The 16,430-nt window shown below is 40.0% G+C and overlaps 1 protein-coding gene across 1 annotated transcript in view; it reads left to right on the top strand.

The window, feature by feature from the left end:
* The first annotated feature begins 1,961 nt into the window (after nt 1–1,961).
* lamc1 (laminin, gamma 1) overlaps nt 1,962–16,430 on the top strand; it is a 69,704-nt gene continuing 55,235 nt past the window's right edge. The window contains exon 1 of the mRNA XM_074688067.1: nt 1,962–2,697. Coding sequence (XP_074544168.1) covers nt 2,325–2,697 — 373 coding nt within the window. The 5' untranslated portion in view covers nt 1,962–2,324. The remainder of the gene's footprint in view (nt 2,698–16,430) is intronic.

Raw genomic sequence — 16,430 nt, 5'->3', positions numbered from 1 at the left:
AAAGTATTTCATAAAACTCAAAATTACAGATCAGAAAAATACTTTTTAAAAATATTTTTAGATTATTTAATGAAGAAAAATAATTAAACATAAATCTTCACAAACATAAATATTTTGGTTTTTTTTTTAAACATTTTTAATTTTCATGAAAACTTTCTCACTTTGTGAACACAGTTTTATTTGCAGAGTCATACATCAGCAGCAGACAAGCAGCAGGGGGCGCCACTTGACCAACACAGACACCTCATTCAGCAGCAGCTCATTCTGCAGACACAGGACGTGTGGTTTTTAAAAAAGAAGGATAAACACGTCAGAGTGTCTGCTGGAGGAGACGTTCATCCCTTCATCTCTTCATCCCTTCATCTCTTCATCACTTCATCTCTTCGTCACTGTGAGACAGCGGTTTGAACAATCAGTGAATCTGTGTCAGACTTCAGCGCCGAGCACACAGCGTCACACAGCGTCCTGTGAATGAATGGATTACATTCATGGGTTCATCCTCTGATGAGTTTAAAGTCATCACTGTGACTTTCACAGGGTTCACCTGTGACCTTTGACCTCTGGTATCATGACAGGTTTCAGATAAAGGTGTGAAAGTGCTCAGAGCTGGTGATGATGATGATGATGATGATGATGATGTGATCAGGGCTGAGCTGTGTGTTAATGAACAAACTGTGGTCGTCACCTCTGCTGTGTTTGAGCTCAAAGTCAATAAAAGTCGTTCAGTTCACTGTGAAGCCTCCTCATATCTGCTCCTGAGGCTCCTTTAATAAGGAGCTAAAGTGAGGGGCTGGACGACTGGGTTTCATCTTAAGACTTTCATTTTTTATTTATGATTAGTTCTTACAAAAAGTTTTTTACAGCTCAGATTTTACCACTTCGATTGATTTTAGGAGATTTAAAAAGTTAAAGTCAAGTTATAAGGAGAGAAAAAGGGTCAAAGTGATGTCATTTCAGACATGAAGTCTCCACTTTCATTTCTTAAGACAAACTGATTGTACGGAAGCCTGATTTTGCCAAAAAAAAAAAAATTATAAAGCAGAGGTTTTTTTTTTATTTCATTTTTTTAAACCAAACATGAATATAATGACATTTTACTCATAAATATATACTTTAAAAAGTCTTTCCTTAATGTATGGTGGCCCTGAGGGTCAACTGCACAAAAAAATCAAGGCTAATGAAAAAATTGTTTAATTTTTTTTTCTCACAAAATCAAATCATTTTACTTAAAAATACTTCTTTAGACAATCCAAACAATTAAAAAAAAGAAGTTAAGCAAACAAAAAAACTGAAGGCACAAAAAAATCATTTTGCAAACTTTTTTGTGTTATGCAAAAGTGTAAAATGTATAGAAACATTAAACATTTCACAAAAATTCAAAAGTAAATACAACAACACAAACAAAAGATTGATACAATTATTCTTCAAATATTAAAATTTTACTGAGTCCCAAACATTTAATCAAATGCAAATTCTACACCAGCAAACTGGTGTCATTAATTCTTATATATCGTCATTAAGTCTCATTGTGGTTGGTTTGTTTTGGGTTCAGAGCTCTGTCGTAAGCAGCAGACACTTAAAAAAAAGAAGCAGAAAAGTCAACAAAAATGTTTTCTAATCTGAAAACATTCTGACAGTTTCTGACCTCACTGGACCTCCGTACAGTTAGATTTAAGTGAGCTCATCCTTTGAAGGATTCAGTGTTTTTAAATGACTGCAGAGGCTCTGAAGTGGATCCAGTTTCCTCTTGAAAACATGACAAGAAACCAAAAAATATTTTTTTTAATAATTGATATTTTACAATTGATTGATTTGAGTTTATTAATTGATCTCTAATGAATCAATTAAATCTCTTCAGGTCATGACTCGCAGGTCTAACGCTGCTAAAGCTGTGCAAAGTGGTAACACATCAGCTCCTGGGGTTTATGGGGGGTTAAAGCTCCTGTGGGGGGGTCTGGGGCAGATTTCTGGAGTTTGGTCTGGGGGCTGACACGGAAGTGGCCGGAGTGTCCTCTGCGCCGCTGACATGCGCAGTATCGCACTGGGTGTAGTCTGGAGTCTCGTCTTTTCCTGCTGGAGTTTGTGCATGGCGGAGGACACAAAGAGCTGAGGCCGAGCGCAGACCCTCACAGCAGCACAGCCGGGACACGAGCTCTGGACGCGGCCTGGAGCGAAGACAATCTGCCGCTGCGTATACCTGCCGCGCGGCCCCTGCACGGTGCGAGCCCCGGGCTTCAGACGGAACCGCGGAGTTAGAGCAAAGTTTGGAAAAGTTTGAGTCAGAGAGTTTCTGGTCGAGAGGGAGGACGGAGAGGGGAGGAAAAATGCCGAGTTTGATCCGGGCTCTGGTGGCTCTGAGCTGGGTGGTGGTGTGTGTCCGCGCAGCCATGGACGAGTGTTCGGACGAGCGGGGCTCACCGCAGCGCTGCATGCCCGAGTTCGTCAACGCCGCGTTCAACGTAACGGTCGTGGCCACCAACACCTGCGGCTCTCCACCCGAGGAGTACTGCGTGCAGACCGGGGCCACTGGAGTCACAAAGTCCTGCCACATCTGCGACGCCCGGGACCCCCGGAACCAGCACAGCGCCGTTTACCTGACCGACTACAACAACCAGCAGGACACCACCTGGTGGCAGAGCCAGACCATGCTGGCGGGGATCCAGTACCCGAACTCCATCAACCTCACCCTGCACCTCGGTAAGATCCCCCAAACATCCCCTTCTTCCCTGCGCGAGAGATCCGCTGCACCGAACCCCCTCGAGAAAAAGGGCTAGTTTGTTTTCTTGCTTTCTGGTGAAAAACAGCTTACAAATTAACACAACCTTATATGTTTTCTTAAACTTTAAAGAGCACTCTTTAATTCGGCTGACACATAAAACCCTGAAAGTCTACTATGTGTGATGAAATCAAACTTTTCTCAGCAGGCTGATCGCTAGCTGCTGCGCTCCAGTGAGCGGTTAAAGCCAGCTGTGGAGTGGATGTTATTTGTAACTTTCACAAAGCAAGCTGATATTTGGAGTTGTAGCTGTGCGCCGAATTAAAAGGAGATTAGTTTCAGGAAGAATGAATGATGAAGTTTTGAGATGTGGTGTACGCATGTGCAGAAATATCAGGCTAACTCTAAAGTGGTAAAGTTTCGCTAGGAGTTTGGTTATGAGAAAGGGTTTCTGAGACCGGCTGAAGAGGAGCGTCAGAGCTGTGCCTGAGCTCGTCATGTTCAGGTGATCACACAGCGCTGGAGCTGTAAATCAGTGATGTAACCTGCACAGTTTGGAAAGAAGGGATTGTTGCTTCCAGCAGTGGAGCATGGAGGACATAGTTCTCATGGTTGGGGGTGGAGGAGTGTGTGTGTGGGGGGTTGGAGTTATTTTCTGACCTGACTGTAGGGTCAGCCTGTCCCAGCAGGACCAGCAGCAGCAGATTGAGCTGGATCACACACACTTTGTGATTTCCAGTGTTTGCTCTGCTGTGGGAGCCGCTCTGCTGAGGTGTGAAGGTAGCAGCCTGGTGTCCTGGAGGTGGGGATGGGGGGTGGTGAGGCGTCCTCTGAGGACAGCTGGTCTCTGGGTGTCTCCTGGAGGAAGCTGCGTTCAGAATCAGTCCCAACACATCAGTCAGTGTAAATAACAGAGGGAGCAGCAGGGAGACGTCTGGTTTTCACAGTAAATACAGCATCACGCTTCACTCCCAGCACCAGCAGACGTTTATTCACCGACCAGCTGAGTTACCCTCTGATACAGGCTCACAGTGAGGATCCAGTTCTCTCACTCTGTGGATCATGTCCCTTTAGGAAAATCCTCTTAGAGCATCTCTCGGCTGACTTTAAGAGCAGCAGCCTCAGAGCAACTCATGATATGATTCACATGATGCAATAAGATACACTTTGATTGGGTATAATTCATCATGATCCAATTATAGATCAAAATGGCTTCATGAAACAATAAACTATAAAAAGTTTGGTATGTATCATATGGTACAGTGTAATCTGACACAGGGTACAGTATGTTTCTGTATGACACAGTTCTTTTATTACACCATAGGATGTGGTATTTTATCATTTACTGCTGCCCCATTCAGAAGAATACTGTGTAACTGGTGCCATACAGTTAGTTGGGATTTTATAGATTTGATTTGACCCTAAAAAATTCAATATGTCACAATTAACGATTCAGTACTGAAGGATTCAACAGTTATGATACTAAAGGCTTCAGTTCAATACTGAACAATTCATCAATAAGTGACTAGGTGTTATATGATATGATGGAGTACTTGACAATTCAGTGAAGTACTTCTCAATTTAGGACTGTACAAATCAATACCAAATGATTCAGTTTGACACTAAAAAATGATTCAACATTATACTATATCATTCGGTATGAAACTAAGAGATTCAATAAGATTGTAAATGATTCAGTATGACGCAAAATAATTCAATATTATACAATTTGATTCAGTATGAATCTAAGAGTTTCAATCAGATTTTAAATGATTCGAAATGATACAAAATGATTCTATATGATACTAGTTGACTCAATAGTACTAAATGATTCTATATAATGCAATATGATTAAATATGAAACTAAGAGATTCAATAAGATTCTAAATGATTCAATATGATACAAAATGATTCAATAAGATACTAATTGACTCCATAGTACTTTATGATTCTATATAATGCAATGTGATTCAATAAGATACTTAATGATTCAATATTATACAAAATGACTCTATATGACACTTATTGATTCAATAGTACTTTATGATTCAATAAGATTCTGAATAATTCAACATGATACTAAATGATTCTATTTTACGATATAATTCTAAATAATGCTATATGATTCAATATGATACTGAATGATTAAATATGTTACTTAATGAATCATTATGATACCTAATGATTCAATATATCTCTGTGATTCAATATGATGCTATATGAGTCAATATGGTGCCAAATGATTCAATAGGATACTACATAATTGAATATTACTCTTTGATTCTATATGATGCTATTAGAGTCAATATGGTTCTTAACGATTCAATATGATAAAAATTGATTCAATATGATACTTTACGACTCTTTATGATGCTATTTGAGTCAATGTGATACTTTACGACACTTTATGATGCTATTTGAGTCAATGTGATACTTAACGACTCAGTATAATACTAAACGATTCAATATGATACTATATGACTCGTTATGATGATTCATGTCTAAATGATTCGATATTATTGTATGATTCGATGTAACACTAAATGATTTGGAATTATGCTATATGAGTCATTATGGAACTATCTGATTCAATATGGAGCTTTATGATTCAATGTGATATTTAATGATTCAGTATTACTCTGTGTTTCTATATGATGCTATTTAAGTCAATATGATACTTAATGGTTCAATATGATCCTTACTGATTCAATATGAAACTTGATGATTTCATATGATACCAAATGATTCGATATTACTGTATGACTACATGTAACACTAAATGATTTGTAATAATGCTATAAGAGTCATTATGAAACTTTGTGATTCAATATGGAGCTACAGATTTAATTCGTTACTTAATGATTCAATATTACTCAGTGATTCTATATAATGCTATTTGTGTCAATATGATACTTAACGGTTCAATATGATACTTGATGATTTGATATGATACTTAATGATTCGATATAACTGTATGACTAGATTTAACACTAAATGATTCAAATTAATGCTATATGGTTTTTAATTAAACTATATGATTCAGTATGAAACCCAAAGATTCGTTATGATATTTTATGATTGAAAATGACACTTAATGATTCGGTTTGATATGATTTGCTTCGATCCTATACCTTTCAGTGTTTCTGTACGATACTGAGAAGCTCTACTGCCGTGCTTTGAAGTGATACAGTATGATTCACTGAGGTCTGATTCAGTCTGATTGGATTGATATAACATTTGATAAGACTTGATAGGATAAGTGAATTATCACCTCAGTAACGGCGTGATGTAACAAGCATCTGATAACGACAGTATCAGGAAACTTTTTGACTTTGTTTCCAGGCGATCAGCAGCTTTTCCCACGTCATCAGACCCAAACACTCTCTGTGGGTCACCTGATCAGCTGTTTTTAGGTCATCTTCAGAGAAACAGCGTCTCAGATTTCTGCTCGTCTCTGTCTTCCCGTCGCAGTGAACTGAACATCTCTGGCTCTCAGACGCTGGGTTTGACTCTGGGAGGAAGTGATTGACACTTTTTCAAAACTTTGGATGAAAATGTGACTTCATGCAGAGCCCTGCTGACTCCCAGCCCTCCCCCTGCCTCCCTCCGTCTTAGTTTTCCTTTTAAAAATACCTGTCTATTTCTGAGGCGTGAGCCCGGGGCCTCCAGCAGCAGCACTACTGTTTTAAACAGAGCTGACATTCCTGAGAGGTTCAGTCATGCTGCTGCTCACAGCCCGCGCTCTGTGGCCTCAGGTGATAAACTCTGATTATCTGCAGCCTCCTTCCTTCACATGGAAACCGCTTTAATTACACGCTGACTTTTCCCTCCCGCGGGCCGTGTCTTCAGGGCCGGCTCTGGGTTTTCTCCATGACTGGAGCTCGGCCCGTCTCTCACATGTCTGACGGTCAGAAGACCGGAGCAGGAAAGACGGGATCAGATTTTCTTATTTTTAAAAAGCAGCTGTCGTCTCACCAGCTGAGCCTCAGCGAGGTCTGTGTGGGAAACCTGCTCCCCACAGGAAGTCCACACTGTCCTGAGAAGCCTCACAGACTTCTGGGTAATGCAGTGTTTGGAGCAGCTGGTGGTTGTTTGCTGAGAGTTTAACGGCTCGTTGAGTTTCGTCTCAGCGTGAAGAGTTTATTTCCTGTTTGAAACTTTCTAAATATTTAGTTTGACGACTTGCAGCCTCCTCCTGCGCTCTGGTTTGACACGCTTTAATTTTCCAGTTTTTGCCCCTGACACACTCAGATTGTTCCTCTTTTGGCAACAGTGGAGGAGGATTCTTAACCACAAACACACTTCACACCACTTTCTAGCTTCCTCTTTCTTTTAAATAAAAGTCTGCTTCATCTCATCCAGAAGTAGTGATGATGATTTTTTACAAACAGTTTAAATCAATTAATTAGCAACAGGAAGTGCATTTTTTTAAAGGTGGCGCAGGTGGCGCTCTCCGTCTTTGACCTCTCTTGTTAAAAGTAGTTGCGTCTCATGTTTGTAGCTAAAACATGGCGCAGTGATTGAGTGTAAACCTCTAGTGTTCAAAAAGGAAGCCAGAGTGAAACCTGCAGTTCCACGAGTGTCCACTAGAGGCTGCCTCCAAAAGCCAAGAAAGCTCCATAAGGTCTCATTCAAACATGTTTGATTTTGCAGACAAATTAAAGCGTGTTAAAAAAACTGCTAAAGAAGATGTAGCTTTTGTTTATGATTATAATAATTATCCATTATCCAACATCTTATTCTTCGATATTTTTTTCATCTTGCTACACCTCTTTAAAAAAAAATCACAGATTTTCACTGCTCAAATTGCAAAATGTTCAGATTGTTCAGGAGAACTGCGTGTGTATCACTCAAATTTTTAACCTTCCAGCTTTTTAAAATATTCAACATCGAAAAACGAAATTCACCCCATAGGAATGAATGGAAAAATGACCCGTCGCCATGGAAACCACTGTCCTGCTTGTTTACATTCTAATTCAAGGAACAGGGGTTATAAATAGGAATGGTGCCCTGAGGGTTAGAGGGTAAAAGGGCTCAGCATTTCAACACCCAGCATTTGCTCCTTATTGTACATATTAGGCGATGGCGTCATTTAGCTGCTTTAGCAACTTCTAAAATTTTGCCTAAAGTCATTCAGGAGCCACAAAATCTACTTTATCTTCACATTCAAGACTATTAAATGTTTAAAATTCTATGCATAGTATAATTTAGTGGTTAATTATCCAAAAGAAAAGTTGTTTAAAGTTATAAAATTGTACATGTTATGTCTAAGTTTTTGTGTTTTAATTAATTTTTTGAAACTAATTAAAAACTAAAACTACATTTTTGAAATTTCCAAAATTGCTAAAAAATTTCAAAAAATTGCTTTATTTTCCAAAAACACAAATACATTAAAATTTTAAGAATTTGCAAAAAATCAATATAATGAAATAAGGTAAATTTGAAAAAAATAAAATGAAAATAATAATAATAATTCAAAAAATTTCAAAAATGAACAAAAAAATGTCGAATTTTAAAAAAAGAATCTAATTAAAAAAAAGTGGAATAATTTCAAAAATCCCTTTTTTTATTTTTTAATAGCTTTGTGAAAAAAACTTCAAGATTAAGAAATTTTAGAATTTGCAAAAAAAAATCAAAAAGTAGCAAAATTTCAAAAAATTACAAGTATATTTAAATTTAAAAAGTTACAAAAACTAAAAAATGAAATTAAGTTAATTTGGGGACAAAATGAAATTTCAAAAACTTGCAAAAAATTTTGGAAAAAAATGGCAAATTAAAAAAATTAAATTTCAAAAATTTCAAGACTTTCCAAAAAAAAATAGTTTTAAAAAATTGCAAAAAGAGAATGAAACTTAATGAACTTGAAAAATGTCAAAAATTAATGAAAGATACTTGAATTGATAACAAATTTATTGATAAAATCGCTCAACTTATCTTTTTGTGTTACCCTCTGTAAGAAAAATAAAAACTCTTTATTTAACTAATCTTTTTTTAAAGCTACAAGGAGCCACTGCTAAGGAGTCAAAGAGCCACATGAGGCCCCAGAGCCGCAGGTTGAAGACCCTTGCTTTAAGGCCAATCAACCAATCAGAGACCCTGTTTTAAACGGTGTCTGAAACTGTCTTGCTCATCAGCTGTTGAGGTTCGTTCCCAGCCCGGTGAGCAGACTCGTTTCCTCTGTCCCCGTTTCAGACGCTGAAGCTCAGACTGAAGCTGTGATGTCAGAGTTTTAATCTCAGGAAACACGATGTTTGTGCAGCGCCGCGCTGAGAGTCTCTCTGAGCGTTCAGACTCTTTGATGCCGCAGGAAGACGGCGTGTCCCGACTCGACTCAGCGGCTCAGACTGGAGAGGACTGGGGACATGAAAGACCCTCAGAGAAGAAGAGACCGGACAGAGAGAGGAGGGGGTCCTTTCATTTCTGTAGAATGAGCCCACAGCGCTGACAGGAAGTAAGAGTCAACACAGAGGAGATTTAGGTTAGCTGAAGACGTGGGGTCTGGATTCAAACAGGGCCTGACGCTGAAGGGAATGAGGTCTGGGAGGACCAGGATCAGGGTCAGAGAGAGTCCAGAGATGATGTTAGAGTAAGAAAAGAGGCCATCACAAACAGAAACTCTGTGTGTGTGAGTCAGAGACAAACCCGACGTTTGTTTCTTTAAGGCGAGACCGAGCGTCACGTGAAAACAGCCGGACTCACCCGGACTGTCTGAGGGAGGGAGGGGGAGGGGGAGGGGGGGAGTTACTCGCTTCAGTACCTGGGAGACTCTTTGAAGTCTGAGCAAAAACATCCCTGAGTTCTTCAAAAGAGTCTAAAGAATCTTCCCTGGAAAGACGAGCCGCTCGTTGGTTCACCCCCAGACGAGGCGTGAGAGGATCAGCTGATCAGGAGTGAGGCTGACCGCTCCGACAGTCTGACGTCTCACCTTTGGTCTCCTCACACAGGTGAGGCGGTGACGCAGAGCAGCAGAGAGGATGGTGTGTTTTTATTTACTTTACTTACTTTACTTTATTTTGGGGGGATTTTTGGGAGGGTGCTTTCTAGAGTGTTTTTTGGAGGTGTGGTTTTTTGAATGTTTTTTGGGGGTGTGGTTTAGAGTGTTTTTTGGAGGTGTGGTTTTTAGAATGTTTTTTGGGGGTGTGGTTTAGAGTGTTTTTTGGAGGTGTGGTTTTTAGAATGTTTTTTGGGGGTGTAGTTTTTAGAATGTTTTTTAGAGGTGTGGTTTTTAGAGTGATTTTAGGGGGTCGTGGTTTGAATTGATTTTTGGGGGGTTTGGTTTTCTGTTATATTTTTGATTCTGATTGGTTTTAAGGAATGTAGGTTTTTGAGTGTTTTTGGTTTTGGTGATTTTTGGGGATATGGTTTTTGTGTTTTTCTCTAAATGTGGAAATGTTTAGTTTGTGGTATTAAGAGTGTTTGTGGTTTGGGGTATTTTTTCAGGGTGGCAGTTTGAGGTTGTTTTAGGGGGGAAGAGGTTTTAAGATGGTCTGGGTACATTTTGGAAGTGTTTTTTTGTGGGGTGTCAGTTTTTTGGGGTGTGCATTGATTTGTGGGGGTGTGGTTTATCAAAATTTGATGTTTTTTTTAATTATTATTTTTTATGTTGTTTTTTTGGGGGTGCAGTTTTAGGATTTTTCATTTATTTTTATATTCTTATTTTATTTTGTTTTTTCAATTTTTTAACCCAGACCACAGGTCATATGTGCCCAGGTGATGGTTGGTTCATGAGTATTTTTGGTTATGGTAGTTCTGGGTTGTTTGGTTGTGAGGGGTTCTTTTAAGGTCATTTTCTTTGAGTAGGAATTGTTTTTTGGTCTGTTTTGGGGTTTCGGATTTTGGGATGTTTGGCTGATCAAGTATTTTTGAGGTGTTTTTTGGCAACCATGGTATTTTTATTTATTTATTTTATTTGTTGATTTATTTTTGTGAAATATGCAGTCATATAGTGTTTTTGAGGTGTTTTTCAGTGGTTTGGTTTTTAGGTGATTTTTTCTTCAAAACCTTGTTTTTTTTTTTTAATCTATTTTCTTATTTCATTTTCCTTTACATGGTGTCTAAGGTGTTCAGAGGTGATTTTGTAGTGGGTTGGGTTTGGGATGTTTGGCTGGGTAAGTGGTTTTGAGGTATTTTTATTTATTTTATTTTATTTTATTTTTTTGTGGAATGTGCGGTCATGACATGTTTTTGAGGTGATATTTTTGGAAACCTTGGTATTTTTATTTATTTACTTTATTTTAGTTTTTGTTGCATGTGAGGTCATAAGATGTTGGGGGCGTTTTTAAGTGGTAAGTTTTTGGGATGGTTGGCTGTGTAAGTGGTTTTCTCGGTGTTTCTTTGGAAATGTTTTGGGATTGTTGGCTGTCAAGTGTTTTTGAGGTGTGTCTGGGGGGCGTGGTCTTGGTCTGTCCCCTCTGCGTCTCTGTGGTCAGCCTGAGCCAGCTCTGGGTCTTTCCTGGACCCAGAGTCCAGCTGTGCAGCTCTCATAATCTCAGCTCAGAGCGAGTTCCCACGCCGAGCTCATTCCTCACACACTGAACAATGAGTCCGACCAGATGACTCCCCCCTCCCTCCTCACCCTCCTCTCCCTCCTCACCCCTCCTCACCCAGCACGCTCTCACATCGGTATAATTTGCAACAGCTGGACGCTCCAGAGGGGAATAAGTGGGCTCGCTCTTTTATGACGGGTTGGGAAAGACAGAGAGGAAGATGAGGAGGAGGAGGAGGGATTTTCCCACAGTGCACTGCTGCTCCTGCTCCTCCTCTGAGCCTATAGAGACCCTGATCATCCTCTCTCTCTGCATAAAGACGTTTTCTCTGTACAGTGGCCTGTGAAGGACAGTTCAGGCTCAGCTGTCAGACTCTGAGCCTTCGTTAGGCCCCAGTTCACCCAGCTGACTCTCTGCTCCTCACGTGTTCGGGGCTTAAAGACCGCCATAAAGTCAGAGTGAAAGAGAGGAGCAGCTCTGATTTGATTAACGATGAGTTTAAGGTGGTTCGGTTTTTGATGAAGTATTTCGTTTTTCTGGTCTCTGTTACTTTTTAAAACTACTTTTTAAACTTTACGGATCGACAGGTGTTCATAGAAACACTTTGTTCTCGAGGACTCTGGGGGCCTTTTTTTTTGTTAATCCACTTCAGGGGCCCCTGAACCCCTCAGTCCTCCGCTCCCTCGGTTGGTCAGTACGACATGAATATTCAGACGCTCTTCAGATGAGAGCGAAAGAATCCTGAGAGCTGGGTTCGATGCGGCTTTCTGTGAGAAACTTTCTTTAATCTCACTCAGGATCCAGATTTTTAGACTCCTTTAATCTCCTTTAATTCGTCAGATTGTGTCAGTTTAAATAAAGTAAACACAGGTTTAATTTTACGTCAGTTTTCTTCATCCTGATTGGTCCCACGCTGCCCCACAGGTCAAAGGCAGACGACTTAGTGTGGGTCAAACTTAACTTGACGTCTGTTTCCAGGTGAAAATAAAAAGCCAAACTTTGAGAGACACGAGGCGTTCAGGGACCCTCAGATATCTCAGCCTCCCTCGCAGGTGGAGCAGACACGTTGGTTTTTCTTCAGTCTGATAAGAAACGACGTGAAGCAACACGTCGGTTCACAGAAAGAAACTCAGCAAACCAAACTGTGAGGAGCTTTTTATTTCTGATCTTTGAAGCTCTGAGACTCTGAGTCGCTGATTTCTCCTCTTCCTGTTGGAGCGATGACCCCATGTCTTCACTTTGTTGTTACATTCCTGCTCACACACACACACAGACACACACATGCATAGAGCTCTCACTAACAGTTCATGGACACATTACTTCATTGATAACTAATGAAGCAGAGGTTTTTCCTGTTATCTTTTAGTCTAGAACTTAAAAATCAGACTAAATTATGAAATCATGATTCTGTAGAACCTTCTGTCTGATAACTAACAGACAGAAACAGAAACTCAAAGAAGAAAAGCTTCGAATCTTGTTGGGTCTGCAGGAATTTTTGTTACTTGTTAGCAAACACAACTTTCAATCTTGGCTCCTCCTCCTGGGCTCAGTGCCAGCGGCAGCACACACCCACCTGCAGCAACCACCTGTAGCATTTAGTTTCAGATCAGGCTGGATCTGCCACCAGGTCTGTGTCCGGTACGTCTCTGCTATGGATTATTAAAGCGAGTGTTGATGACTGATTGATGGTTAAAGTTTCTTTTGAAATGAGAAAAAAATGTTTTTTTTAGATTCAGTCTTTACGACCTGAAGCTTTTTTCTCTAATGTCTTAAAAATGAAACAAGCTCTGTTCTTGTTTGTGCGTTATCTTTTTATTGTCCTGGTTAATGTATGTTCAGACGACCTCTGCAGGTGTAAAAATAGAAACATGAGGAGGCGTCTTTATAATCCAGATTTATTATCCAGATTCTGAGGAGCCTGACGTCCTGCTCCCTGAGTCACCTCCAGGTCTGCAGCTCAGGTCAGGAATTCAGCCGTCCTCCATCAAAGAGAGGAGAGGTCCTATCAGGAGATCAGGGGCGGAGCGGGAGGAGTCCTCCATCCTCACAAACCTCTTTGTCTTTTCTTTAACGAGGAGGAGGAGGAGGAGGAGGAGGAGGAGGAGGTTTTACTCTTTCTGTGTGGTCACTCTCTGTCTGCACCATGACCCCTGCTCTTTAAATCTCTGCCCTCCTCTTTTTCTCTTTCAGCTCTTTCTGTTTGATTTCTGTCTAAACCAACGGTCTTCAACCTGTGGTTCTGGACCATCATGTGGCCCTTTGACTCCTCTGCAGTGGCTCCATGAAGCTTTTAAAAATATTATAGAAATAAAGAATTTTTATTTTTCTTACAGAGGGTATTGATGATTGAAGACAATGACACTAAACAAAATCACATGTGAAATATTGTTCAACTAAATATGCATCACCTATTGCAATAAAGATTTCAATTTTTTTTAATTTATGCAATTTTTCAAAAAATTCTTAAAATGTTTAAAATTTTGAATTTTTTGACATTTTTTTTTAATTTAGAAAAAGAATCCAAATCTTATAAATATTGAACAAATATTCAAATATTTTATTGCTTCCAAAAAATTTTTGGGTTTCTGCAAATTTTTGCAAATATTTAAATTCTTTTTTTTTTAATTAAAAAATTATAAATATTCTACAATTTTTAAAAATGTTTTTTAATCCTCAAAATCTGTTGAATTTCTGCAAGTTTTTGCAAATATTTACATTTACTTTTTTGAAAAAAAAATGTAAATCTTGGACATTTAAATAAAAAAAAAAAAATTACCAAATTTTTGAAATTGCTTTTTTGAAATTACATTTTTTTTTTACATTTTGCCTTTGAAAAAAAAATCCAATCTATTAAAATTTCATAAATGCTGCAATTAAAGAAATTTAAGACGGAACAATTTTCTTTTTTGAATTTGCAACTTTATTGAAAATTTAAAAGCTTAGACATCACATGTACAATTTTATAAAAACATAAACCTCTGGTTTCGATAATTGCTCAATAGATTTTTTCTTCCTGAACTTAATACACTTTTTTTTCACTTTATTGTGAAGATGAAGTAGATTTTTTGGCTCCTGAGTGATTTGAATCCAGCTGAGCTGAGGAAAAATGGCTCAGATGAAAGTAAAGGTTGCAGACAGGGACTTTCTTAGTCTCAGTCAGAGGACGGGCTGCAGGTTTCAGAATCTGCTGCATAGGAATAAAAACTGCTGAATCTTGAGGGTGGAAACAGTTTTGGAAGAGTTGGAAGAGTTTAATCCTTTAATTAGTTTCTCTTCTCTTCTCTCGCTGCTGAAATCAAAACTCAGATCCTCCCTCTGTGGCGTTTAGAGGCCTCTGCTTTAAAGTGAAGCCATCATGAATCTCTGGGGGCAGATTTTCCCGTCCCACAGTCCCACAGTCCCACAGGAACACGTCCAGGTGAGGCTGCAGCTGCTGGAGGGTCTTTATTTACCCCCCGCCTCCGCCCGCCTCCACCCGCCTCACAACAAACAGCGTCCTTTTCTTCTGCTGTTTAACCTGCTGCTCTCTGTTTGTTCACTCATCACGCTCCACTTTGAAGCTCGGGCTCCACATTCTTCTCGCCCCGTGTTAATTAAAAGGCCACCGTGGTGCGTTCAGGGACACCGCTGGGTCGTCACACGCTGTCATTTTGAGCTCTGTGACGAGGCAAGTCCCGTCATGTCCTGCAGCGTGGGTTCACGTCTGAAACTTGAATATGAAAATAAAACAACTCTCAGGCTTTTATTTTGAAAATCCCTGAAAACACAAGTCACCTCACATCATGTCTTCCACAGAATTTTAAAAGTATAAAAAGTGTAAAATAACACTTAAAATCATTCTCTAACAAAACTCAGCCATGAAAAGTTTGCTAGCTTGATGCTAACATATAAAGAGAATCCCCGTTTAGGGGCTAACAGAATTAGCATTGCCACAGAACAGGGATATGCTTCTGTCACACACAACATAGCTCACTGACAGAACTACAGGTACCTGAAAGGGTCAAAACTCAAAGTTAGACTAATAAATCAACAGAGTGATTGATGTGATGACATTTCATGCCCATAGGGGGCAGCATGTTTCATCAAAACATGATTTATGATTTAATATTCAGCTTCGTGGTGTGAAATAATTAAAGATGTGAGTGGAAAACACTCGGCTATCAGAGGGTTCGGTCGTGTGTGAGCTTGTGTGTTTTCTCCACACGACCTCCTGTGATCCTGTGTGTGTGTGTGGTGTGTGTGTGTGCGACAGGTTGTTATTAAACTTTATTCCTGCTGACATCTGGATCAAACCTCAGCGCTGTGGCGGCGATGAAGTCACAGGAAGTTGTAGCGGTGTAATTACACGCCGGATGATGAGGGTTTATTCTGCTGCAGGCGTCGAACGCAGGAAGCAGGAGGGCTGCGTTTTTCCCTGAGCGTCGTCTGCAGGTTTATGTCAGGATACGCTCCGAGGACGGGACGGTTTTTAATTCAGATACGGTTTATTAAAGGAAGTTCCTGGGACATATCCTGGTACTTTTTGTGGATCCTGCAAATTCAGACGAATAGTTTGTTTTTTTAGCCAAACGGACTGGATGAGTTGGAGGTTTCAGCTCCTGTTTTTAAAAGCGCTCATCCAGAGAAACATTTCTTTAGGGATATTAAAAAGTCCCAAGAACTTAATCCAGACCTTGTTCCTGAGGTGGAAATGTGACTTTTAGACGTCTCAAATCAGCAAAACATCGTTGTCTCTCTTTGATTCAGTGAGGCAGCTCTGTGGTGCATCCAATGTCACTTAGAGGTTCAGGAAAAATGAGCTTTAGTCTGAAATCAAAGCTGGAGTTAGTGATCAGTGATATGTTTGCACCTGCACGCCTCGTCTTCGTCTTTCGCGTCCTTCACGCTGAGCTCACAAACGCTCGGCTCATGTCGGCTCAGACTAAACAGCGAGGCCGCTCAGATACCATCTGCTGTCAGAGTCAACACACGTCTCTCCTCTTATCAGCTCCTCAGTCTACGACCAGCGCGATGCCTTCAAGGACCTGGCGTCTGCTGCGTTTGAGCGTAATCCCAAACATCCCAGAATCCTCTGCAGCTCAGGGTTTGCTGTAATTCTGCATGGTGTTGCGTTCAGGGAACAGAGTTTGGAGGTGTGGTGCGTTTAAGGACAGGAGTTTTGCGTATCTGCAGATTCACATGACCCAGTTTGAACGAGGCTAAAGGCTCAGACCAGGCGGGAGGTCAGT

The sequence above is a fragment of the Halichoeres trimaculatus genome, unplaced genomic scaffold, assembly GCF_033239565.1.
Source record: "Halichoeres trimaculatus isolate MK-OKI-2021-1 unplaced genomic scaffold, fHalTri1.1 fHalTri1_scaffold_15, whole genome shotgun sequence".
Taxonomy (NCBI): domain Eukaryota; kingdom Metazoa; phylum Chordata; class Actinopteri; order Labriformes; family Labridae; genus Halichoeres; species Halichoeres trimaculatus.
This window is presented reverse-complemented; position numbering and strand designations above follow the sequence as displayed.